Source organism: Ovis aries, chromosome 1 (assembly GCF_016772045.2).
Source record: "Ovis aries strain OAR_USU_Benz2616 breed Rambouillet chromosome 1, ARS-UI_Ramb_v3.0, whole genome shotgun sequence".
NCBI classification, from domain to species: domain Eukaryota; kingdom Metazoa; phylum Chordata; class Mammalia; order Artiodactyla; family Bovidae; genus Ovis; species Ovis aries.
The window spans coordinates 42,410,419-42,437,212 of record NC_056054.1 but is presented as its reverse complement, the minus strand read 5'-3'; the positions used below and the strand labels follow the sequence as shown (position 1 = coordinate 42,437,212).

General features: G+C 37.4%; 2 protein-coding genes across 16 annotated transcripts in view; both read right to left on the bottom strand.

The window, feature by feature from the left end:
* Nucleotides 1-11,092, bottom strand: part of DYNLT5 (dynein light chain Tctex-type family member 5) — a 29,018-nt gene extending 17,926 nt beyond the window's left edge. The window contains exons 1-3 of one of the 2 annotated variants that reach the window (XM_027970960.3): nt 10,929-11,092; nt 10,506-10,730; nt 8,982-9,103 (exon numbers count right to left, since the gene is read on the bottom strand). In XM_027970960.3, the coding sequence (XP_027826761.1) occupies nt 8,982-9,100 (119 nt within the window). In that variant the 5' untranslated portion in view covers nt 9,101-9,103; nt 10,506-10,730; nt 10,929-11,092. The remainder of the gene's footprint in view (nt 1-8,981; nt 9,104-10,505; nt 10,731-10,928) is intronic. The other variant, XM_004002055.6, reaches the window with a different exon arrangement.
* Nucleotides 11,093-12,522: 1,430 nt separating this feature from the next.
* Nucleotides 12,523-26,794, bottom strand: part of SGIP1 (SH3GL interacting endocytic adaptor 1) — a 237,573-nt gene continuing 223,301 nt past the window's right edge. For all 14 annotated transcript variants that reach the window (XM_060400235.1, XM_060400212.1, XM_042249325.1 and 11 more), the window contains 4 exons: nt 23,579-23,781; nt 22,350-22,414; nt 21,591-21,755; nt 12,523-20,583 (listed from right to left, as the gene is read on the bottom strand). In XM_060400235.1, coding sequence (XP_060256218.1) covers nt 20,561-20,583; nt 21,591-21,755; nt 22,350-22,414; nt 23,579-23,781 — 456 coding nt within the window. In that variant the 3' untranslated portion in view covers nt 12,523-20,560. The remainder of the gene's footprint in view (nt 20,584-21,590; nt 21,756-22,349; nt 22,415-23,578; nt 23,782-26,794) is intronic.

The window sequence follows — 26,794 nt, the reverse complement described above, 5'->3', positions numbered from 1 at the left end:
AGTGCACACAGGCCAGAATAGCTGGCGAGGACGGAGCAAGCAGGAGGGTGGAAGGATGGGGTTACCAGCGAGTCAGGTAGCTGAACCATGTAGAGTTTTGTGGGCCATCTTAAAACCTTGGCTTTTACTCTGATAAAGTGGGAGCCTTTGTAGAGTTTTGAGCAGAGTAATAGCAAAATCTACTTTATATTTTACAATAACTCCAAACTCTCTGTCGAGAACAGGCTGGCATGTGTAAACGCAGGGATTCCGGTTAGAAAGCTTTTATGGTAATCAAGCTAGAGATGCGGAGAAGGCAATGGCACCCCACTCCAGTATTCTTGCCTGGAAAATTCCATGGATGGAGGAGCCAGGTAGGCTGTGGTCCATGGGGTCTCGAAGAGACGGACACGACTGAGCGACTTCACTTTTACTTTTCACTTTCATGCATTGGAGAAGGAAATGGCAACCCACTCCAGTGTTCTTGCCTGGAGAAGCCCAGGGACGGGGGAGCCTGGTGGGCTGCCATCTATGGGGTCGCACAGAGTCGGACATGACTAAAGCGACTTAGCAGCAGCAGCAGCAGGCTAGAGACGGCAGTGCCTGCTGTGAATGAAACTGTCTCTTTGAAATTCATAGGTTGAAGCCTTAACACCTCCATGTGAGTGTATTGGAGATAGGGCCTTTAAGGAGGTGATGAAGGTTAAATGAAGCCTTAAAGGTGAAGCCCTACACTGATAGAACCTGGGACCTCACATAAGAGGAAGATACAGCAGGGTTCTCTCCTCCATGCAAAGACACAGTGAAAAGATGGCCATCTGCAAATCAGGAAGCTGGCCCTCACCAGAACCTAACCCAGCTGGCATGCTGATTTCAGATTTCCAGCCTCCAATACTGTGTGGCTTACACAACAGAAGTCTGCTGTCTCACAATTCTGGGGGCTAGAAGTTTGAGAATAAGGTGTTGGCTTGATTGGTTCCTTCTGAGAGTCGTGAGAGAAGGATCTGCTCTAGGCCTCTCTCCTTAGATGGTGGATGGCTATCTCCTCCCTGTAACTTATTTCCTTCCAACTCTGTGTCCAAGTTGCCTTCTCTTATAAGGACACCAGACACATTGGATTAGAACCCACCCTAATGAACACATTTAAACTTAATTACCTCTTTAAAGACCCTGTTTCCAACTAAGATCACATTCTGAGGTTTGAGGACTGGGACGTCAACATATGAGTTTGGCAGGAGTAGTTGGGTATACAATTTAGCCCACAACAAATACAAATACTTTCACGAGATCTCCAAGTTCTAGGGTCAGAGAATCACAGATTATTTGTTCTGTTATCTGGGAATTGTGATACTCTGGCCAGTCACTCTACCACACAAAAACCTTAATTTCCTCAATATATAAGGAAAATAGGGAATTTATATCCCTATTTTTTTCTAAATAATGTTAGATTTCTTCTCTGAAAGCCTATATAAGCTTTTATTCCCACTAGCCATGCCAACATTTGATATCAGTCTACCTTCTTATATTTTGCCATTCAGATGGGTGCAATATGGTATCTTGTTTCAATTTGCATTTTTCTCATTCCAGGTGAATTTAAGCAACTCTTCACATTCTGCTTTGCCATTTTGGCTTTGCTTCTGTAAATTGCTATTTATCTCTTTTGATGATTTAAAAAATTGTTTTCCTGTTTTTTAAAAATTGTTAATATGCATAAATTTATAAATACACATCTTTTACTGGCCTATAAACTGTGTCTATTGTATTATTTTTTGAAGAGAAATGCTAAATTTTAATATAATTGTATTTATCTTTATTTTGCTTTATGGTTTTACTTTTTCACTTTGGGAACTTATTTAAGAAATCTTTCCTTCCCAAAGAACACAAGATATATTATACTTTTTTTCTATTAGCTTTATAGCTTTCCACATTTCAGACTTCCACCTAGAGTCTACAATTCAATTGGTGTAATAATTGAGCTTCATTTTTTCCCCCTTCATAGAGTAAGCTAGCTTTCTCCCAAAACAATCTATTAAAAACCCAGCATTTCTCCTTGTTCACATACTATGTTTTATATATTCATAGGTCTACTTCTAAAGTTTCTATGTGCTCCATCCATTGATCTATTTGTCTGTTCTTACACCTGTTTATTTATTCCTACATTTATTATTTTTACTTACCACAGCTTTGTGGTATATCTTAATATCTGATACAGCAAATTCCTCTTCTATGTTCATTCTTCGAAGTTAACTTAGTTACTCAGAATTCTTTCCTTATTTATAAAATTTAGAAATACTTTATTGAGCTTCTCAAAAAGTACACATGGTTTTGATTGAGATATATTGCATTTGTAAATTAATTTGAGAACTACTGATATGTTTTGGTGTTAAGCAGCTTCACCAATGAATTATTTCTGCAGTAATTTGTATCTTCCTTAATGGGAATGCCTTTACCTGGAATCACATTCCCAGGACAGTTTTCACAAAGATATTAATGCAGGGTTTTGCAAAAGATGTTCCATATGGGACTGTATATCTTGGCAGGGAGTGAAAGCCAATCTGAGTGTTCATCCCTAGGGAAATGTGTAAGAACATATGTGATGGAAATATAAAGAACTACTATGCAGCATTAAGAAGCAAAGAACTAGATATCCATAGTGACATGGGTAAACATGAAAAATAAAAATGTTGAATGAGGTACGAGATTGAGAAAACAAAATGAGATTTATAGCACAACCATCCATGTCTTTGTTAAGTACTTGTTCTGTAGTGTTTTATGAGACTCAGTCCCAGGTGGTGCTAGTGGTAAGAACCCGCCTGCCAATGCAGGAGACAAAAAGATGCAGGCTTGATTAATGGGTCGGGAAGATCCCCTGGAGAAGCAAATGGCAACCCACTCCAGTGTTCTTGCCTGGAAAATCCCATGGACATGGGAGCCTAGTGGGGTTCAGTACATAGGGTCATAAAGAGTGGGACACAACTGAAGTGAATTTGCACACAGCACTGGTGAAGTCACAAAGGGAGTCAGAGAAGGGGTTCATGAAAATATAGTTTATTATATTCACAGGTCCTAGACAGGAGAGACATGACCTGCCACGCAAGACCATGCGGAAAAACACTACAGGATCAGTGAGCAGAAGACAGGATTGGGGTTCCCCAGGGAAAGGCAAAGTTGTGCAGGGGAAACAGTGCAGGACTGGCTAGTCTGAATGATTTCAACGAGCTCTAAGCTACAGGAGAGGCCCCTCCTTGCCTGGTACTTGGCGTTGGGATTATTGCATGGATGTGCATGCTCAGTGTGTCAACTCTTTGTGATCCCATGAATCATAGCCCGTGAGGCTCCTCTGTCCATGGGATGTTCCAGACAGGAATACTGGAGTGGGTTGCCATTCCCTTCTTCAGGAGATCTTCCTGACCCAGGGATCAAATCTGTGTCTTCTGAATTGCAGACAGATTCTTTACCCGCATAGCCATTGGAAAAGCCCCTACTGATTAGGAAAACTGACTCCTGGGGTGTGCTAGGGACCAGAGAGAAGAGGTCAGGCTCTAGACTGGTTAATCTGCATATCAAAGGCACACTCTTTGTTGATAACTTGACTATTTTAAATTATCAACTAGACTGGTAAGGGGTAGGGGAGTTGGGGTATGGATGTCTCATCTCTTGAACCATGAAATTCCTGATGTTCAAGCTGGTTGTAGAAAAGGCAAAGGAGCCAGAGATCAAATTGCCAACATCTACTGGATCATTGAAAAAGCAAGAGTTCCAGAAAAACATCTATTTCTGCCTTATTGACTATGCCAAAGCCTTTGACTGTGTGGATCACAATAAACTATGGAAAATTCTGAAAGAGATGGGAATACAGACCACCTGACCTGCCTCTTGAGAAACCTATATGCAGGTCAGGAAGCAACAGTTAGAACTGGACACGGAACAACAGATTGATTCCAAATAGGAAAAGGAGTACATCAAGGCTGTATACTGTCACCCTGCTTATTTAATTTATATGCACATCATGAGAAATGCTGGGCTGGAAGAAGCACAATCTGGAATCAAGATTGCCGGGAGAAATATCAATAACCTCAGATATGTAGATGACACCACCCTTATGGCAGAAAGTGAAGAGGAACTAAAAAGCCTCTTGATGAAAGTGAAAGAGAAGAGTGAAAAAGTTAGCTTAAAGGTCAACATTCAGAAAACGAAGATCATGGCATCCGGTCCCATCACTTCATGGGAAATAGATGGGGAAACAGTGGAAACAGTGTCAGACTTCATTTTTCTGGGCTCCATAATCACTGCAGATGGTGATTGCAGCCATGAAATTAAAGGACGCTTACTCCTTGGAAGGAAAGTTATGACCAACTTAGACAACATATTCAAAAGCAGAGACATTACTTTGCCGACTAAGGTCCGTCTGGTCAAGGCTATGGTTTTTCCAGTGGTCATGTATGGATGTGAGAGTTGGACTGTGAAGAAAGCTGAGCGCCGAAGAATTGATGCTTTTGAACTGTGGTGTTGGAGAAGACTCTTGAGAGTCCCTTGGACTGCAAGGAGATCCAACCAGTCCATCCTAAAGGAAATCAGTCCTGGGTGTTCATTGCAAGGACTGATGCTAAAGCTGAAACTCCAATACTTTGGCCATCTCATGCGAAGAGCTGACTCATTGGAAAAGACTCTGATGCTGGGAGGGATTGGGGGCAGGAGGAGAAGGGGACGACAGAGGATGAGATGGCTGGATGGCATCACTGACTTGATGGACGTGAGTCTGAGTGAACTCTGGGAGTTGGTGATGGACAGGAAGGCCTGGTGTGCTGCGATTCATGGGGTCACAAAGAGTCAGACACAACTGAGCAACTGAACTGTCTCATCTCTCCCTAGCCAGAAAAGTTTCCTAAGATGTCAAATGTCATAATACACAGAAAAACTTAAAATATACAGTATAATATTTAAACGTGTAGTCTTGTGGTATGGGGCTTCCCAGGTGGAGCTAGTGGTAAAGAATCTGCTTGCTAATGCAGGAGACATGAGAGATGAGGGTTTGATCCCTGGGTCAGGAGGATCCCCTGGAGGAGGACATGGCAATACACTGCAGTATTCTTGCCTGGAGAATCCCATGAACAGGGGAGCCTGGTGGGTTACAGTCCACAGGGTCACACAAAGTCGGACCCAACTGAGGTGACTTAACACTCAGCACTAGGCTTGTAGCATACTGAGTATTTTGCACATCAGAATGGGTGCTTCTTGGGAGATGAGAGTGGGACTGAAGATGACGAAGAAAAGGGAAAATCAGGCAAACAAGAAACAAGGCATCCCACTCACGTTGGCGATGACAACGTGCTATGCAATGCCATGTATTTTCAACTCAACTCTGCTCTTGAGATAAATAAGATAATACATGACCTAAATGGGGATAATAAAAACATCTTCTTTATTTAACCAATAGGATTTTTCTGAGATTTATATGGATATTGTATGTGATGTATCTATTGAGCACAACATAATATTAGCTATTGTTGTTGATGTTGTTTAGTGGCTAAGTCATGTCAACCCTTTTGTGACCCCATGGACTGTAGCCCACCGGGCTCCTTTGTCCATGGAATTCCCAGGCAAGAATACTGGAGTGGGTTGCCATTTGCTTCTCCAGGGAATCTTCTGGACTCAGGGTTTCAAGCCAGGTCTCCTGCATTGGCAGGTAGATTCTTTACTGTCTGAGCCATCAAATTGGAGCCACCAGGGAAGCCCAGTATTAGCTATTATTGTAGTTTAATTTCAGAACATGGCCAACATAGTTTCTCAAGCTTCTCTCTCTTTGGCGAGAAGCTGGGTCTCATCCATATCTTGTTAGGAGCTTTAGTTTGATTAAGATGGCAACTGAACTTATCAGAATGAAGAAACAGGCCAGGCCACATAATTGTTAACTGCACATAGCAACTCAAGTAGTATAGGTTGGAATCACAGAATAAATTCATCACATCTAAAATGGTTTGTTCATTGCCTTTCCCACCAGATTATTTATGTGTGATTCATTAACTACTCATTGCTCAAAAAACATTTATTTGAAATAAAGAAATGAATGAAATCTTTTCCATTTTTTTGCAGAAAAATGACTACGAGGTGACTTTCAGTTTAAGTGAAAAATGAGCTTCTCGAGAGAAGAATAACTCTACAATTAGTCACCTTTATATACCTAACATTTGGCACTGAGTTGAAGCTTTATAAACCTTGAATAAATGAATAAATGCACGAATATAGAGTGACAACTAGTGTGTTAGATGCCACCAGTGGGTTCAAGCACAAGGATGTGGGATCTATAAAAACTCTGGTTCATGACATAATGTAATTTTGATTTGAGGCTAGAAACATACTCTTCAGCCTTCAGCCTTAGGCCTGACCTACAGTTGAACTATTGGCCTCAGAGATAAGCTGGGATATCAAGTCACATGATCCTGGGAAAGTAACTTAACCTCAGGCCTCTGCTTCCATTGTATGGACACAAGAGCAGTACATCCGTTCAAGTACTCTTTGAAGGCTGCCAAAGCTTGCTTCCAAAAAGAAAGATGTCATTGTAAATACCTACTCTTACCCATGGATGGGAAATAGAAGGTTCTGGTGAATGAGTAGAAGAGTTTCATTAATGCAAGTTACACATAGATAGCCAATTTTGAGAGAATGAGAATTTTTGACTATAAACAAAAGCCCATTTTACCACTTGTTAATTCTATAGCTTTGGAACCTCACACTCTCTAACCATTTATTTCTTCATTTGTAAGAGGAAGATGATAATAGCATCTCTTTCATAGAAAGAGCATCATGCATACTTAGTACTTAGTGGTACTTATATGCATACTTAGTACTTAGCAGCAGCAGCATACTTCTTCTATATACTTCTCAGCATACAGCTGCATGCTTTATACTATTGAAATTAATCTATTCAAAAAACTGTTTTGCTATAACTTTCAAAGGAAAAACATCTGCTTTTCCAAAAACAACTTCAAAACAATATTGCATTTGATAGTCACTGAGCATTCAGAATTTTTCTGTTAGTTGAAGACCTATTTCATGAAGGAGAATCACCCCTACATCTGGTCCCCTACAAGGATGAAGACCATGGAAAATAAGTGGGAGTTAAGGTTGGGAGGCAGCCTCCTGAATGGCCTCTGCATTGCAGGAGTGCTTGGAAGCTGTTCATTTCCTATTTAAGAAATAAAAAGCTCCATTAGAGGATCCAATCTGAATAATTTGTTTGAGAGTCCCAATTTCTAACTTTGAAATATATCCAAATAACAATCACTGAAATGATTTTGTTAGTAAAAATTTTTTCCTACTGTGTTGCTAAAACTCTTTTCATGTTCTTATAACCTTTTAATTTATATTTATACTTTATCAATAAAATAATAAAAGTGAAAAGTGAAAGTATTAGCTGCTTAGTCGTGTCCCACTCTTTGTGACCCCATGGACTGTAGCCTGCCAGGCTCCTCTGTCCATGCGATTCTCCAGACAAGAATACTGGAGGAGGTAGCCATTCCCTTCTCCAGGGGATCTTCCCCACCCTGGGCTTGAACCTGCATCTCCTGCATTGCTGTCAGATTCTTTACCATGATCTTTAATTCTCCAAATTGGGCCATGTTCTTATTCTACATGACTTTCTAATTTGCTCTGAAGAAGAAGTGAATGAAAATTATGCAAGTAGGGATGATAGTTTAGTTTTTGGATAAGATAGTGTATTTTAAATCACAGCACCAGGATATATGTCAGATTATTATTATAATATTTTCTTCTAAAAAACTGAATTTAATCTAACAAGTATTTTAAAATAATTTTTAAAACTCTTACACAAATGTTAGAAATAGCAACCAAATTAACTTAGGATCAGAAGATCCTATAGAGGTTAACTATTCACCCATCTTTACTTCTAATGTACACTGAGGTTGCTATTCCTTTATATTTCCTATCTGTAAGAGAGAGAAATTATATAATACTTGTAATTCACAAAATCCAGAGTTAAAAAGTGGAATTTTGAGTAAGCGCATTAGTACATTCTGAGAGCAGAACAATTTGGTTTCAGAATTTGAATGGAAGTCTCTTCCAGTTCTTCTGGCTTTGTTCCACCAGACACACCAGCTCCTGCTTCACAATCATGGAAATGAATATGCTACATCTTTCAATCCCTTGGAAACTCTTAAGAAGAAAAGTCTATTATTTAAATTATTTGACCTTTGCATTGGATAATTTGTTTGGTTTTCTTCCCCCCCAAAAAATTCCATGAAAGTATTAAAAATTAATTCATCTTTTTTAGGAGAGCAAATGCAATTTGTAAGCAAAAGACAAAAAATGTATTTATTATCCTTTGACCCACTAATTATACTTTTGGGAAGAAAACAAGCAGAAACTTCTTACATAGTAACAAATTTAAAAAGTGGAAACAAACAAATGTTCAATAATTGGAAAATGGTTAGCTAACCCAGAATTATAGGCTGATAAAAATATTATGCAACTGTTTAAAAGGATATGGGCAAAGACTATGATAATACATTACAAAATTTGTTTAAAATAATGCTAAATGCATTGTATATATATAGAGAGAGAGATTATAAAAATGCAAAAATGATGTACTTATATAATATTGAAGAGTAGAATTCAGGAGACAATGGAAGAAGTAGCCTGTCTAAACGGCATATGACATTCTTTTCAGTAGACGACTTTTGGGGATAGTATCTGAAGTTATAAAAATGCTGCTGTGTCAACTTATCACTTAAATTTTCTGCTCTTCTTCTCTTTCTTCTTTTTCTTGATGCATAATACAGTGATTCAATATTGCTATACATTTCAAAATGACTGCCATGATATATCTAGTTACTATTCTTTTAAAAAATATGGCCCCTAAAGATGACATAAACTATGTACTTGCATGTTTCTCTCCCTTTTTCTCACTTTTTTTTCCTCCTGATAAATATCATGAGCCTTTTTATTCAATAATTGAGTTTGTTAATGGATACTCAGTTACTCACTCTTTGGTACGCCCATGAGGTTCCTTCCGCCGGAACTCATGACTACTTAGAGAAGACACACTGCCCCTCTTCTTCAGCAAATGAGCGGTTCTGTCTTTAGCGATGTCTGACATCATCATAATCTATGGAGGAAAACTTTTGTAAAATATTGAACAAAAGATCTGAAAATACTTTAGTATAACACGAGACTTATTCTAAATAAAGTACACAGATGCTTTTTTTTTTTAACCATTTTTGAATAGGGAAGTGGGGTATCCTTAAGAGTGATATTTAGTATATATTGTTGTTCTGGTCAGTATAACTGGAAAAATAATAACTGATAACTTTTACTTATACAATAGCATATTTAATTCACATAAGAAGATAGTTCAGTTCAGTTCAGTTCAGTCGCTCAGTCATGTCCGACTCTTTGTGACCCCATGAATCGCAGCATGCCAGTCCTCCCTGTCCATCACCAACTCCCGGAGTTCACTCAGATTCACGTCCATCGAGTCAGTGATGCCATCCAGCCATCTCATCCTCTGTCGTCCCCTTCTCCTCCTGCCCCCAATCCCTCCCAGCATCAAAGTCTTTTCCAATGATATTATGCTGCAGCAAAAATACTTAACTGCAAAAGACATTAAAGTTACTGAGAAAAGAGAGCCATATGTACAAGAAAGATACTATCACACCAGAAAACAACATTTTTTATTGCCTTCCTTCAAATTTAATCTCAATGAAACTTGCTAATTAATATTTGTTGTTGAAAAATTAAGATGAACTGCTTCTCCAAAGGGTATTCCCCACAGCCAAGCAACAGTGATTTACTCTGTAAAGAGCAAACAGAACTTTTCACAAAGTAATTTATTGGAAACCCGACCTCTTTTCACTAACGCTTGTGAAAAAGCTGGAAGTAGGAATGGACTTTCCAGAACTTGAACTAGAATTCCACTGCCCTATTGTCTACATACACAGACTCATAGACTGTGCTAGGCATTAAATTAGGACAGAAACAATCCCTACCTTCAAAAAGGTGGCAGTTGAAGTGGGTAGAGCTGACAAGAACACAATCAAGAACCCCAGTGTAATCGACGTCAGGGTAGACAGAGGCAAAGTGTACTGAAGGGCACACAAAAACAGCGGAGGTTCTGTGCGCTAGGAAGAGAGGCAGCGTGGGATGTGTGTGATTGTGCACCCGTGAGACTGCGTACACAGGTGTGAGCATCTCTGTGTGAGCGTGTGTCTCTGTGGGCATGTGCTTGTGTTTATGAACATGTGTGTCCCCATGATGTGAGCCAGTGTGAGCATCTCTTTGTGTGTGCACCTGTGTGTATGATTATCTGTGTACCTGAGTGTGTGTTGCTGTGTCTGTGTGTGCACCTTTGTGTGTGACATGTCTTTGCACTGCATGTGTGTGCGTTTGTGTGTAGGAGTGTGTCTGTGTACATGAGAGTGTCTGAGCGTGTGTATGTGTGGACAAGACATACTGAGCCTATTTAATAAGAAAGTCATTCAGGTTTCATTCTTAAAGAGACACACACATACCTGAGTCTGTTCACCTTTTTCCAAAGCTGCGGGGCAGGCTAGAATCCAGACCTAGAGGTCCTGAGAGGCAGAGGCTGCTAGTGTCTCCAAGTAGACCTCAGGTAGACTGCTCAGAACTCAAGTTGCTCCACAGCCGGACCGGCTGGCCAGCTCTGTACTGGGCATCACTCTAAAGCCCAGACACGCAGGCAGGCAGGGAACCAAAGGCCAGGCACGCTTCCAGTTCTGAAAATTGGGGTCACTTTTTTCTAATTTCTTGGAGGGAGGAGGAATAAGGCATGGGAGAGAGAGGTCGTGATCAAGGCAGGCAGGCCATTTCTCAACATTGGGCTCTCCCTCCTTAGTCCCCAGGACTTTCGAACTTGCTTTTTGCCTTGGTCTCTCTGCTACTGCCCAGGCGCTCTGCGGAGAGGGCGCACTTACCTAAGGCAGGTCTGGAGCTGGAGTTGCAGGCGCGGCTCAGCCCCGGGGGGCCTCCCAGACAGCAGGCTCCTCCACTGCAGGGCGCCTGGCAAGGCTCCCGCCTCCCAGGCTTCCTCTCTGCCCGCGCACTCCGGCACTCACACTGGACTCCGCGACTTGTCTCCAAGGCGACCTTCTCAAACAGAGTCCTTGGCCCGCCCCAGGCAGGCATAGTAGTTGCGTGGTCCTCTAAGGACGTAAAGGAGCTCCTCGTCACTGCCCGAGCGGGCTGCCCTGGGCCCGGCTGTGCTGTGGGGGTGGCCGCGAGCTGCAGAGGAGCCGGGTCATTCTATAGCGAGGGGGACATCGGGGACTCAAGAGGTAGCCCTGAGAGCTCTCATCAGCTTCCTTTTGCAGATGTCGAGGACAGGGATGGGAAATGCCGCCGGTTCCTAGGACAGGAAATGCGAGGCACAGAAAGTAAAGCACCCCCATCCCCTCCCCCGACCCCTGACCCCGCAATTCCACCGTGTGATTGATAATAGGAATAATTACATTTGCCAGGTACTGGCAAACAGCTTTAGTTTTACCCAGTCGTCCCAACAACTCTTTCAAGAAAGGGTTGTTATTCCTTTACAGATTTAGAGAATTGAGATTCTGAGATAATAATATACCCAAGACCCCTTGGAACTCACAGGCTTATCTTTCATGCATTATAAACTTTTATACTTTTTTTGCACTTTCCTTAACATCACCCTCCCCAGCCCTTAAAGTTTAAAAAGATTTGAAACGGAGACTGTTTGGGGTTGAGGACTTACCTGACACAACCACTGGACCCTTCCCCTTAATAACTATCCCCCTTATAACTGCAGAACCCCTCCCTCATCACAAGAGGAAAACACCAGACCTTGAAGGGACCCTCACAAAGTGGGCAACCATTGGAGATAGAAATAAGATGGTGCCTCTAAGCACCTAGCCTGGTGCAGGTCCTTTGATGAGTGCCCAGTGCAGCTAGAATTGCCTGTCAATCACAATACATCCGGCTAAGGACAGAGCAGGTAACGGTTAGGATAGTATTGGAGAAAGAGCGTAACATTTTCTGGCCCATCTCATCACTATTCACAGAAAAATAAGACCAGGAGAGGATTGTGGCTATTCACTATGTAACTGTTGTTGTGGTTGTTCAGTCAGCTCTCTATGACCTTGTTGACTGCAGCAGGCCAGGCTTCCCTGTCGTTCACTATCTCCTAGAGTTTGCTCAGATTCATGTCCATTGAGTGGGTGATGCTATCTAACCATCTCATCCTCTGCCACCCAATTCTCCATTTGCCTTCGATCTTTGTAATAGGAATTGTTAAGTGACTGGTAAATATTATCTCATTTAATCTGTCCAATGATCCCAGGATAAGGGGTTATTAACTTTATTTAAGGAAATGAAGAATCATTGAGTAACATACTCAAGACTGTAGTTATAGAGTTAGGATTTGTCCAACTCTAAAGCCCTTGCACTGTGCCCCCACTTCTGCCCACCATGCCCACCCTAAACATGCAATAACTTTTCCAGAAATGTGGTAAAATTTTAAGAGGCTGGTAATAAAAGAGATTTACACCTCAATTTATTTTTGTTTTTCATTTATTTTCCAGAAAAAATTACATTGAAATAACAATTTACTGAGATATCTGATTTTGTTCTCACATATAATTAAACTTTGTCCTGAAATGGGAACCCTAGTTGCAGTAATGTGCCATGATAAATAATTGCATATTCAGAATTTTGTGAAATGGGTGATTGGGAAAATTATGAAGGAAAAAAACATTTGTAAAAATCATTATTTACAAAAAATGATACCCACATTTTTTTCTAATGTATAAGGCAAGTAACATTAAAATGTTCTCATGATTATCTTCAAGAAGTCAGTATTACACATTCATATCACCATTGCTCATCAGAGAGCTTTGGGCAGTTCTGTGAAGGAACAAACCCATGATTCTTTTGCTGGTTTTTTCTTGAGCACAGCACAGACGCAATAGAGATTTCATCACAGACAAAGCAGTTACGGCTATGAGAATAAAGTATTCTCTGTTGAATTACACATATAGGAAAAAGAGCCAGTCATCAACATTTTAATTGATTTTCAAAGTATATTTGAGTCTTTTAGCCCACTATTCTTTTTATAAATATTTTATGCTCAAGGTATTTTGTGAAAATATGTACTCCATCCAAGGTCAAAAAGACATTGCTTACTTTTGCTACAGATATTGTGGAGATATTTAAATAAATGCTACCACCAACTCAAAGTATACACTGATAGCATTTTCCTTAGGAAAGACAGCTGACTGAATTTTATTACTTTTAGAAATACAGCTAAATTTCTCTGAGATTCTTTTCCTAGTTTCTCTTACTGTTAAAAGTACAAAAAATGCCTTATATTGCCACTTAGCAGGCACAAAAATTAAAATTTGACCATTTTAGATCTTCTCCTATCCAAAGTGAAAAAAAAAAAATCCTCTGTATATTGAAATCCAGTACTCTTCAAACAGTTTAAAAATCCAGCTCTTCAAATGACTGCTTGACCTGTAGTGAAGCCCTGCTTATAGATGAGAGTTATACATCATACCAACACTTGGCTTTTTCAAGAAAAATTATTCAGCAGCAATGTTCCAACTCCCTTAGACTGAGAGAGAGACAGACACAAAGAGGGAGATGAAACAGAGGTCAGTCTCTCTCATGCATATATTAAGAAAGTAAAAATGAAATACTGACCTGCAAAATCACAGCTATAAAAATTATCATCCTATCATCTCATAAGGACAAGAAAAAACCTGACATTGGACCTTGGGACAGTGATCCCAGTGCTAGTCATTTTTTGTATTATTTAAAATATTTAAAAGTGGAGATGTATGAAAACTACTAAAATTTGTTTTTCCAAAAGAAAAGGTCAGCGAAGTAATAAACAACTGAACAAATAAGATGGAATTAACATTTGCATGATATACGCATTCAATGGAATGTTTAAAAATGATAAATGTTTTATAATCCATAATGCTGATTCACACACTTTGAATTAAAAATTGAACTGTATTTAGAGAAATGTAAAGTGATTCAGCTTTACGCTTTTCTCTCTGATCACAGACAGTTTACCCAGGAATTTTTAAAGAAACTTTGTTCATGAAAACAACAGATTTACAAAATAAAGCAAAGCAAAAAGTACTATGTAATGCTCTGCTTGTAACAGAATGTAGGAGTCTTGCAAAATCTATACTAAATAGAACATTTTTCTTGGGTTTAACTGAAATGTTTTTCATATAATTTCTAACAAGATTATGTAAAAATCCTGTGAGCATCAATTCATCATGATTTAATTTCTTAAAGCGTTTAGATAAAGTATTACCAAGGATTGTTCACGAGTATTAATTGCACTCAGTAAAGAATCTGGACCATCTTCAACAGATTGCAGCATGATGTGATACCCATAGGTGCAGATCTTAAAAATAATACTTAAAAAAATTAAATGGTGAAACAATTTTACTGTTTTGAATATATTAGGTGATAAAATTCACTAAGATATACTAATGAACTTTAAAGTAGATTCATTGAAAGTGGCATAAATTTTCCTTAGCGTTAAAACAAAAAGCAGAAGCATCTTTTTCAAAGCATTCCTGGTTATATTACTTGAAGTTGCTGAAAGATATGTAAAACAAAACTTTTCTGAAGTTTCTTCAAGATGTGTTTTCTTGATTCAAAACTTTCTTAGGCTTCATTAAAGCACTAACATTAATTAACAATGTCCAAAGAGTGAGGTCTATTGTCTAGAATCATTTATTCTCAGACCACAATGAACACTTGGCAGAAGAAGCAGTGTTGAACATGATTTTGGAAATACCAGAATATGATGAATGAAGTAAAATTACCCTTTCCTTATTATTATTATTATTATTTTTACCAGTTAAGGGACACATAAAGTTTGCTTTTCTCTGAAACATCTTTTGTTATAAGGTTAAAGATGTACTTAGAATGGGCAATGTGCTACCTTAGAGATAGGAGATAATTAGAAATACTGTAAATCAAAGGAAAAATAACTTTAGAAGTTGAATTTAGAGAATAAGTTGTTATACCTGTAGTGAATGTCAACAAACAGGGAGATGACATTCTCTCCTAGGAATACTCATTTTGGATAAAAATCAGATATTAAACATGAGCAACTGTAAGAGGTCTGACTAACGTTAGTTAATAGACCATAAAATTTGACATTCTTTCAAAAAGGATGTTTAGTATTCAATTACATATTTAAAATGCAGTTCTCGCCTATAGCAGATGACAGAATATCAAAGAAATAGAAGTGCTAGTGGGTTTTGTTGTTTGTTTTTATAGTTGGGGACTTAAAAATTACATTCCTATCTCAGTTTTCCTCCATGCATTCAATGGACAAAAAGTAATATAATGGTAGTCATGCTTGATTCATCAATGAGCAAATGGCATTTAACTACTGTTTGCCAAAGGAAAAAAAAAAAAAAAGAAAGAAAAAGAGTGGGAAAACAAAAGAAAGCCTCAAGAGAGAAGCAAACACATTAAAGGAGGTGGGGTGGTTCACCAGAACAGTCTCTTTATCAGTGTAACAAAGACTCATTTTTCATTCACATCAACAATTTAATCTGACTCATTTTAAGGAAGTATCATGTTGACTTTACATTAACTTTTAAAGCAGTATTTGGAGATAATCCTAGTTTTGATATCATAAAAAATTATGCTTCCATTAAAAAAAAATCCTGATCAGAAAACTATGTAGTAAAAAGAATACTTTTAGATTGAATGAGACTTTGCTCAAATGCTTCATCTTTTGGAAAAAAGAAAGAAAGAAAAAACCCAACAAACCATAAACTCATCTCCTTACTACATTTTACCGTATCATTCAACTTTAATTGACAGACTGTGATAATTTTGAGGAAAAAAATGCAAACCCAAAAATGATTGGTGCAGTTCTCTTGGAATTACACTAGTCCATGCTGATGGTGTTCATTGGAAGGACTGATGCTGAGGCTGAAACTCCAACACTTTGGCCACCTCATGCAAAGGGTTGACTCATTGGAAAATATCCTTATGCTGGGAGGGACTGGGAGCAGGAGGAGAAAGGGATGACAGAGGATGAGATGGCTGGATGGCATCACCGACTCAATGCACCTGAGTTTGGGTGAACTCTGGGAGTTGGTGATGGACAGGGAGGCCTGGTGTGCTGCAATTCATGGGGTCACAAAGAGTCGGACACGACTGAGCCACTGAACTGAACTGAACTGTTGCTGATAACACATTGTTCAAAGGCCTACAGAATAAATAGTGTTAACTCACAAGTTAGATGTCTGTGTCCCTGACAGGAAGGAAGAACTTTTATCTGGATTTCATGACAGCTTGCACCCTCCCTATTTCTTCTTTTAATCTTTGACAACATAGACAAAAGGACAGAAAAATGAAAATGAGAGAATGCATGTTAGGACACTTTGAGACAGCATAAAAGAACTCTAAAAAAAAGGGGGTGTTTTCCTAAAAAAATCTCTCTACCTTTTTTTTTTCTTTCAAGATTGGAGGAAGCTAAATGGACTGGATGGAAAAAAAAGAAAACAACCAACATGCTCTCTAGAAAAATGGTATTCAAGTAATAATTGAATGTCTGAAATTTGATGCAATTTCAGAACTAAGAAGTATTTGAGAGATCTACTAGAGCAGTGATTCTCAAATTTTGGGTGCTTGTCAAAGTACATATTCTTAAACTCCATCCCTACAGATTTATTTATTCAGTATAAATTTACTGATGCCCACTATCTTCTAGGCTCTGGGGTTATAGTGATACTTAAGCCAAAACAATTGCCCTTGTTAAATAAATGATAAACAAGTGGTTCACATACCATGCTTTGAGAAACATAATTTTGCCAACAATTTTGCTTTGGGAATTATCCTTATTTTGGTATTAATTTCTCATAGCACCCTTTACCTGGGTATTCAAATGGAATATGTATGGTAAAATAAAACAGAAGAGTTCATTTCCTAGAATGAATAAGTAAAACAGGTCAATTGCTCCCATTGTTGTCAAGATAACTGGGTTACTTTCAGCTGCTATGTCACTTTTTAAAAAATTAATAATAATTGTATTAATCTAAGACTCAATGTCACCATTTGTAAAATACTGATTAAAAAGAGTATGTACCATTTAGGGGTTGATATAAAGATTAGGTGAGCTAACATCCATAGTGAATGGTATATGGCACTCAAGAGAATATAAATTTTTATAGTCTATCAAGTACTGTGATTGTAAAGCCCCCACAGGTGCATCTCTCTTAATCAAGTAGAACCATGGAACATCTGAGGTGGGAGATTTATAGATCACAGTTGTGTTATTATGGTATTTAAACGGTGCTCTGGAGAGCCAGATTTAAACTGCTTGGAAGAACTCCTTCATTGCTTTTAGTTATTTTGCTAATAGGAATTCATGTGCAATTTTAGTAGAAAAAAGTGACTGTTAAGAAAAGCTTGGAAACCACTGGCAATCCCAATGCCTCATTCTAAAGCTGAAAAATTCAAAAGGGCTATGATTTTCTAAGGTCATATAGCAGAGTTAGTGGTAGAGCTGATATTGAAAGCCTTCTTTGAAATGAATGTTTGGAAATGGGAATATGAGTAATTGTGGCCTCAAACACTTTGCAGATTGAGACTGAGTAAAAATTCATAAAAACAAAAGTAAAACAATTGTAATCTGACTTTCTGGAGGGGATGGTTCCTCTGTATTCACTTGAAACCATTTGAAATGTAGACATTCTTTCTTTACAGGTGAAATGCATTTCCAAATACTCTACAGTGAATTTTCATTTTGACTGTAAGTGTAGAGAAGAATAGAGCTTTAAAAGCAATTTAAAATTAAGTTGTTTGGAACTATATGTTCCAATTATGATAAAATTCAGACTAATGCTTAACAGAAATTTATTTTTAAAAATAATGTGAAAAATATGAAATTTATTAAAAAAACACATTTTCCATGTTGCAAAATAAAGCATTCATATTTTCTATCTAATTATAACACTCAGGAAATGGTGTCCTGGCTAATGAGAAATCTTTTTCTTTTAATGCTTGGTATTAAAAATCTGAACATGTAGTAGCACATTTTGTTTTAGGAATTGATAATGAACCTGACCTAATGTTTCTTTTATAATTTCGCTGTCTAGGATCATTTTTCCTAACACTATTTCTTATTGTATAGTACTATGGATACAAGAATAACAGGAGATTATAAACTACAAGTTTAAAAAAAACCTACCAAAATCTAAATCCTTGATATGAATTTATTGTGTTGTTATTTGACCTATTTTCCAAAAGAAGAAGGGATATATTCTCTACTGAGGTTCTTGTTATTCAATAATAATAATAATATTTCAAAATTAATTACTAATTTTGAAATCATTGACTTTTATTCTGTTTCATAAAGACCAGTTATGGAATCATAACTTCATAGTTTCAAATTTGGTGTCTAGAGACATTTGAATAATGTTAGAGATTAATGTAATCTGTTTTAAATTACATTTTATAATATAAACAAAAGTATTCTATGAAAGGAAAACCTTGTGTTTAATTACTAATTCCCTCTAGAATGGTATAAAATAAAATATAATAAGCAAGACATGAGAACAAATAATATTTACATATTTTAATATGCTTTATGTTAATGTTTAATATGTTTTCTCAGGGATTAATATCTTAAAAACACAATTTTATATTCATATGCTGGATAATACTCAATTTTCTGCTACTTACTCTCCATTGGTTCCAGTGTTTGAAATTTCCCCATGTTTTATGACATTTAAAAGTTTTCATTTTCTATTTTTATTTCAAAATAAAATTGAATATCTTTAAAGTGACTATATTAGTTACTTGTTCAAAAAACTTCAATGTCAGACTGCTTGGGGAGCCAATCGAGAATTTGTTTGAACAGCAAGAATTCTTCTTAGGTAAAACAGATCATTTTGAACAGTCTCTTGGTAGCAAGCACTGATTGAGGAGTACAAATATTAATTTAAAAAATTCCACTATAAACAATTGCAGTCACAATTCATTTTAAAAGTAAGCTTACAAAATTTAATTTGATTCTAAAATTTTAAGGGGCTAAAGTTATTTGTCAAATATGAATGATGTAAATAAAATTTAGCAACTAATGATAAATTTAACAACTTAATAATTATATTTATTTAATAGTATAACCTAGAACAGGAATGAGTTTATGTTTAAAATAGGTTTTATGACTTAAAGGAAGATTCATGTTTTCAGATTGTAATGGAGGAAGGTTTTATAGCTGGGACTCCTGAAGAAGAACTTCTCCATCCTAAATTCCTATATTGAGGCCAGACTGAATAATTACAGTTTTTATTATACCTTGCAACAATGAAATCATAACATACATTTTTGATAACTCTCTTTTTGATTCCCTAAGAACAGTAAAGATTTATAGTTACATATAATGAATCTTATCCAAAAGGAAATTTATTGCACAATAATGTGGTTAGGATTTCATTTATAAAGCTTATTTTTTCCTTCCCATATGATATAAATGATGACTAAAATTCTACTTCTGGATTTCAATAGGGAACTGATATCTTTCTTTTCTGGGTTTTTTAGAGTCAATGTTTTGATTCCTGTGGGTAATGAGGAAGATGCTTGGTACAATTCTCCATGCTAGGATGGGAGGGTCTCTGTCTAGAGATATTGTGCAAAAGTTGTTAACCAGTTTAACCATGGAAATTCTTGAAATTTTAAAACCACAATTTTGGTGTTAGTCTGATTATTCAGTAGTCCCCATATCTGCTAATCTGTGGAAGGGAGGGGAGTAATTAAGATTTCAACATCTTCTTTACTCTTGTTTATAATTTCATATACTTAAACTTTAAATATGAATTGCTTTCCCTTTTTACACAAGTTATAAAAATAAGAGGCCCTGTTTACACAGTTTGCATTTTTATGAAATTTGCAGTTTGAAAAAAAAGCTTTTTAAAAAGTGGCAATTAATGCTTTTTTTTGAATATGCTGTAAGTTTAGATTATTTTTTCTGAAATAGTTTCTGAATTTAATCCACTAAACATATGAAGATAGAATTTTTATTTAGCACTAAAGTAAAACATACTAAGGACTGAAGAAAAGGAAGTTTTTTTTTTCTGGTTCTGCTTAATTTTCTTTGTGCGTGGCACCCCCTTTATGACAGCTAACAATATTATATTTAAATTTTATATATTGACAAAATGCAATCTACCTCTGTAAGCATTGTGCCATTCAACAGTACTACTATTAAATTTACATACCACAGTTTAAATTACATCCATTTCAGGAATGGTAAAATGCTAAAACTCAAGTATCTAACCGCCTTACTGGAATGAGTACAATTTACAAATACAATAATTACATTTTAAAACCATTAACAATATTACACCTAGAAGTAAATACTGTAGGACTGGTCATCATGGTAGCGGGTCAGGGAAATCATTGCTGAAAGTCATTGACATTTCCAGCAGATATATCCCAAGTGCAGATTTTTGGTTTGTTTTCATCAAACCAAAATTAAAATCTGTTTCTCATACAACAGTTCTCCATTATATGAATCTCCAAATCCTTGCATAAGATTTTATTAGTTATCTGCCAAGTATTTTCCTGCAAAATAAAACAATATACAGGTTATCTGCTAGTTCCATAATGCAGTTATTATGCAGGTAACATTTTATTCTTCCTGCCTTACTTCTAGAAGCTAAATATTACATACTCAAGGGGTACAATATTAGCATAAAACACATAAAGTGTTTTAAAGTTTTCAGTTTTCTAGACCAGCAGGTTGCCTTTTCACATTTCCATATATGAACACTTTGCAGGGATTTGGGTTTTGCCCAGAATAGGTTGGAAGATTTGTTCCTGGATGTGAGAATCCAACTTCTTATAGTAGGAGTAATCATATAATTACTTTTCAATGTGGGCCATTTTTGAGAGTGAAAGGGGGCTAATTAATAATTATATCAATACTGCAACCATAAAACCCTGGATGTATCCCAGCAAATCCTTGGCAAACAAATCACCTTAATATTGGGGAATCCCTACCAATAAACTTTCACATGTGCCCCCCAAGGGGTCTCATGACCACATTTCAGCTCAAGGTAACTGGTTCTGATCTTTGGCCTAGACTTTTTAAAGTTGTTATTGAAATGAAAGATGGATACTCTTAGATCTCAGCTAAGCCTGAGTCTAAAACCTATGAAGATCTGCTGCAGAAAAAGCATTTTCAGGTAAGAGACAAAACAGCATTTATCTTGCTTGTCAGTGTAGCAAAACGGCATTTATCTTGTTTCTCAATATAACAAAGTAGAATTTATAGCATTAACCTCAGTGTGCATACATATATAATGGGAATGACAGGTCAGTAACATGTAAGAACTATCCAGAGCCATGATAAGTAGGCAGGGCCGTCCTAATTTCTGATTTCCCCAATTTATTGTCCTATTTTTACTTCATTCAACAATTAGTTTGCTTTCTGATTGCAATGGGACATGGGGGTTGGGAGTGGAGAAGAGGAGGAAGATGATCAGAAAATCATAACATATTTCTTCTTAAGGAAGAATAGCTAAGGCAATATTGTTGTTTGCAAATAAGCACACAAGACACCCACTTACCTGCAGCAAACCTTTTCTTGATGAGTGAAAATCTGTACCCTGCTCCAACAAGTTCAATGTCACAGCCAGAAAGAGTGCTTCCTTCACTTGTAAACTGCACAACCAATGGGGAAGGTTTGCTTGGGCCTTCAGATAACTGAAATCTTGCCAGTAAAGAACCTACCCCTACAAAAAGAGTATTATTGATAACAGTTTAAAAGATAACAGTCAACACAACATTCTGGATATAATTTTGGAAATTGTATTCAAGGTTAAAGTGCAAAATCAATCTTCCTAGAACATAGTATATGTATATTTCAGGGACAAAACAGTGATGAATAATATTTGTCATGAAATATTATTCATGACTTTTTAAATACAGCAATAAAAATGTAATTCAGCCAAATGGTACTTCAAAATTTGGAAGCATGATACTTGGAATGCAATGTATTTCCAGCTTATGATTAATATACAAGGAAAGTGAAAAATATCTAAACTATCAGAGTGTGAGATCTGATACAGAATGAAAACATGTTTCATTAGAAGGTCTCTGCTTCATGTATGGTCTGTTTGATGTGGGGTGTTCGAAGGAAAAGAGGTAACAGAGGATTCATTGAAAAACTATTTTCTCTTATCGGTAAAAATAATAATACATAACAAAATTGACCAAAATACTTTGATTACTTTTAGTGTTAAGGGTATTTTGATTAATAGGTTTTTAATATCTGACAGTTATTTCAGCTTTATGTATTAAATAAAATAAGCCTGTGATTGCATTACCTCCATTTTCTGACTTTTGAGAAATATCAGGAATCTTCCACAATATTCTTTGTTGGTCAGCATTCCTAAAAATAAAATAGGTAAAAGACTTCTACATATGTAAGGGTTTTTGTTTAATGGATGTCATATTTTTCCAAAGTGTTAATTAATAAAAATGATCTTAAAAATTTTAGCTACAATTTCAGCATTATCTATCTATCCATCCATCATCCCTCCTCTTCCCCTCCCTCCTTTCATCTATCCACCCTTCCATCCATCCATCCTTTCATTTATCCATCCATCTATCCATAAATCCTCTGCTTTCTCTTTCTTTACTGTCACAACACCGTCAGAGAGTTAAACATTTAGAGGGCAGTGCAGTTAAAAATTTAACACATCTACTGAAAAAATAGAAGGGAAGTGTTAGTTGATCAGTTAATTCAGGTAATTTAAATTGAAGCTGTTATATGGTTGACATTCTTTTTTTTTTAATGTTCTACTTTTTGCTTCTAACAATCACATGGACTCACTGTAGTATTTTTCCTTAGGAGAGTAGGCTCTATTTATATCAATTATTGATACTCGGTGTCTATTCTGTTTCTGTTCCCATACCTTCTCTAGTGTACCTTTTAATAATACAGAGACTGCAAAATGAAACTCAGACTCCCTTGTAATTAGGGTCCTAGACACAGACTAAGGTCCACCAATCACATGCACTAATTAAGATTTGGAGGAAAGAAGTGGGGCAGAGGCTTTTGGGGCTGTTTTCTGCTAGTCAGCAGCCTGAGATGATGTAGGGAATCTTCTTAAACAGTGCTCCAATCCAGTCTCGGTTTTGCAGTTACTGAGAAGCAGTTTAGGCAGTGCCAGTAGGAGCTTTCTTATCCTTGGATTCTCATGAGGATGGTGGATTCTCGAATTCAGTGGCTCCACTGACAGCCTTCTAATTTCTCTCCTTCCTGGTTGCAGCAGAGGTAGCAACTCCCCTGGTGGGTCAGTTCTGCAGTGTTCTGGGAAATATTCTTGGAGATCCAGCCTAAACCTTGTTCTTTTTGTGCATGAACGAAATCCCTGTGTTAAATCATTTTCTGCTTGAAATAGCTATAGCAGTTTCTGTTTTCTGCCCTGAACCCTGACACCCAGGCCTACTGTGATCTCTTCCTATAGGAAAGACAAATGTTAAAATGTCTGTTAAGCCTTTGCCAGAAGGAGCCCTTTGGTGAAGAGGAAGCGGGCTAGTGGCTCCTTACCAGACTGCTGGTGGAAGCACCGCCTGGAGCTTGGTTACCCCTCCATCCACGGGGACCAAGAACTGCACGTTGTTGAGGGCCACGGCTGTTGCCATTGCATCTGTATTGTACTTGTAATCTATGCGCAGGTCGGTGCTTGCTGGTTCACATCGCCAGTTCACTGCCAAGTTCAGAGGCGTGGACTGAATGCCCTGGGCTGACACCTTGCCAAAGACACAAAAGAGAACATTTAAGGCTTGACTATTAATCTGAAACAAAGCCAGAAGCTATGATTATGTCCTATGAGAATATTCATAGATATCAAAAGATCCTTGTGCTGCTCACAAATGAGCAGTCTGTAAAAAGAAATGTCACCATGATGGGTAAGTGAGATTTGGATGCTTCGGGTAAACAGTTACAGATTAAAAACATAAAATCAATGATTAAAATCTTCATAGCACTTTAGAGTTTACAATTCATTTTATGTCAGTTAGGCAGATGGTATCACAGTGCTTAGGAGCTGAGGCCAAGAAGGCAGATAGTCCTGTGAGTTCTTTCTTTTTAAAGTTGAAGTGCAGTTGCTGTACAATATTATATAAGTTACAGGTGCATAACATAGTGATTCACAGTTTTAAAAAGTTATACTCCAGTTATAGTTACTAGAAAGTATTGGCTATATTCTCTATGTTGTATAATATATCCTTGTACCTTATTTTATACATAACAGTTTGTACCTCTGAAAATCCTACCAATGCCCTTCCACTGGTGACCACTGGCTTTTTCTCTATATCTGCGAGTCTACTTCTTTTTTGTTATATTCACTAGTTGGTTGTATTTTTAAGATTCCACATATAAGTGATACAGTATTTGTCCTTCTCTGTCTGACTTATTTCACTTAGAATGCTGCTGCTGCTAAGTCACTTCAGTCATGTCCGACTCTGTGTGACCCCATAGATGGCAGCCCACCAGGCTCCCCCATCCCTGGGATTCTCCAGGCAAGAACACTGGAGTGGGTTGCCATTTCCTTCTCCAATAATGTCCTCCAAACCCATTCATGTTGCTGCAAATAGTGAAATTTCATTCTTTTTATGGCTGAATAGTATTCTATTGTATACATATAGATATACATATATCCCACATCTTCTTTATCCATTCACGTGTTGATAGAAACAGGCTGCTTCTGTACCTTGGCAAATTGTAGATAATGCTGCTATGAACACTGGGGTGCATGTATCTTTTCAAATTAGTGTTTTGGGTTTTTCAGATATATCTCAGTATGAGTTCTGCTTGTCACTTCCAAGCTGAGTGATCTTGGACCAGTCATTAAAAACCTCTCTGTGCCTCTGTTATTTCCTCATCTGCCAAATGAGAATGATAATAACTTTTTTAAATATTTACTTTTTAATTTTTTGGCCACACCATGTGGTATGTAGGATCTTAGTACCCTCATGTGTGCATGCTAAGTTGCTTCAGTTGTGTCTGACTCTGTGCAACCCTATGGACTCTAGCCCACTAGTTTCCTGTGTCCATGGGATTCCCCAGGCAAGAATACTGGAGTGGGTTGCCAGGCCCTCCTCCAGGGGATCTTCCCACCCAGGGATCAAACCCACATCTCTTACATCTCCTGCATTGGCAGGCTGGTTCTTCACCACTAGTGCTTTCTGGGAAGCCCTTGAGTACCTTCACCAGGGATCAAACTCATGCTCCCTTCACTGGAAGGCTCGAGTCTTAATCACTGAACTACTAGATAAGTCCTGGGAATGAGAATAATACTTATACCTAGAGATGTTAGGATGATTGAAGAAGGTGTTTTATATGAAACACTCAGCATACTGCTTAATATATAATAAGGAATTAACATTTTAATACATGTAACCTATTAATATTCTTATCATATTTGCTCTTCACAAATAGTGAGTTAGACAAAGCAAGTTATGATTACTCTTGTTGGATTTGCCATTTTAAGGACTTAAACCCAGATCTTCTAACTGGCAGTACTGCATTCTACAGTCTACTGTCAATTCTAGTTAGAAACAACTGTGAATTTGACTAAGGAAGAGTCAGATTTGAAGAATCAGCAAAAAGTTATAAAACAATAATACCAACTTGAATTTTGGATCCACAGTGAAAATTTTACAAGGTTATTATTTCTACCTTTTACAAGTATATGAGCACCGCAGGGGTTGCGTGGGTGATGTCTGTAGTCTTGAAGTTTTATTCATGGAGTATGAGTTCTGATGATTTTGAAGACTATAAACAGCTTTTTATTGGCTTAGCAATGCCTGTACATATGGACACCATGGGGAAGGGTCCTGAAGACAGGCTGCACTTACAGAGCGGTTATGGTTGATTTGGAAACAAAACCAGACACGGATCCTTTTATAAAATGAAAGACATGGCTTTTGATGACATAATTTTAGTTAGATGGTCATTATAATAAAAGTTTTAAAACTTTACAATAATCTCTATAATAAACCTTATAATAAAGTTTCTACACTTTATTTTTAGCAGCCCAGTCCTCTGCAAATGAACTCTTATTTAGAAGTCTGTTATTTAAGAGCTCAAAAGAAGAGCAGACTCGCTCTCCCTTGCCATTTCTACACTCTTCCCCTCGGCAGGAGTTCTCAACTTCATAGTAGTTCCTCTGCCCAATGAGGGGCTTTATGGACATGTGATTGGCTGTTACTGGGGGAGGGTGCCACTGGTTGCCAGAAAGTAAACTTGCTTTGATTTGAGAGTGATTCCACAAAGTGCTAATAATGCCTCCCACCTAACCCCCTGCACTGTTGAAAAACAATAACAACATTACAACTAAACCACAACAAAAGGGATTTCTCATTTAAAGCAAAATGGCAGACTTAGGGCTACTTCTGAAATATGTTAAGCTGTTAGTTCTCCACAGCTTAAAAAATACCTAGCTGAGAATCATTTTTATCCTTATTTGCAGATGAGGAAACTGAGGCTCAGGGAGATTAAGTGTCCAAGGTCAGTGGACAGTAGGGAAGCTGACTTAATTCCAGAATTCAGTCTCCTGCCTACATATTAATACTTTACATCACGTTCATATTGCAATAAGTGAATTCTGTCTACCTTCTAGGCTTTGTCATAATGATGTTTAAAGCTTAGACAATACTATTCTTACTAGAAAAATGTTACACCCATTTGTATTTTTGGGCAATGTACCAGCACATAGACACTTCATGTTCAATGGTTTCCTTACAACATGTGAGCCCACTG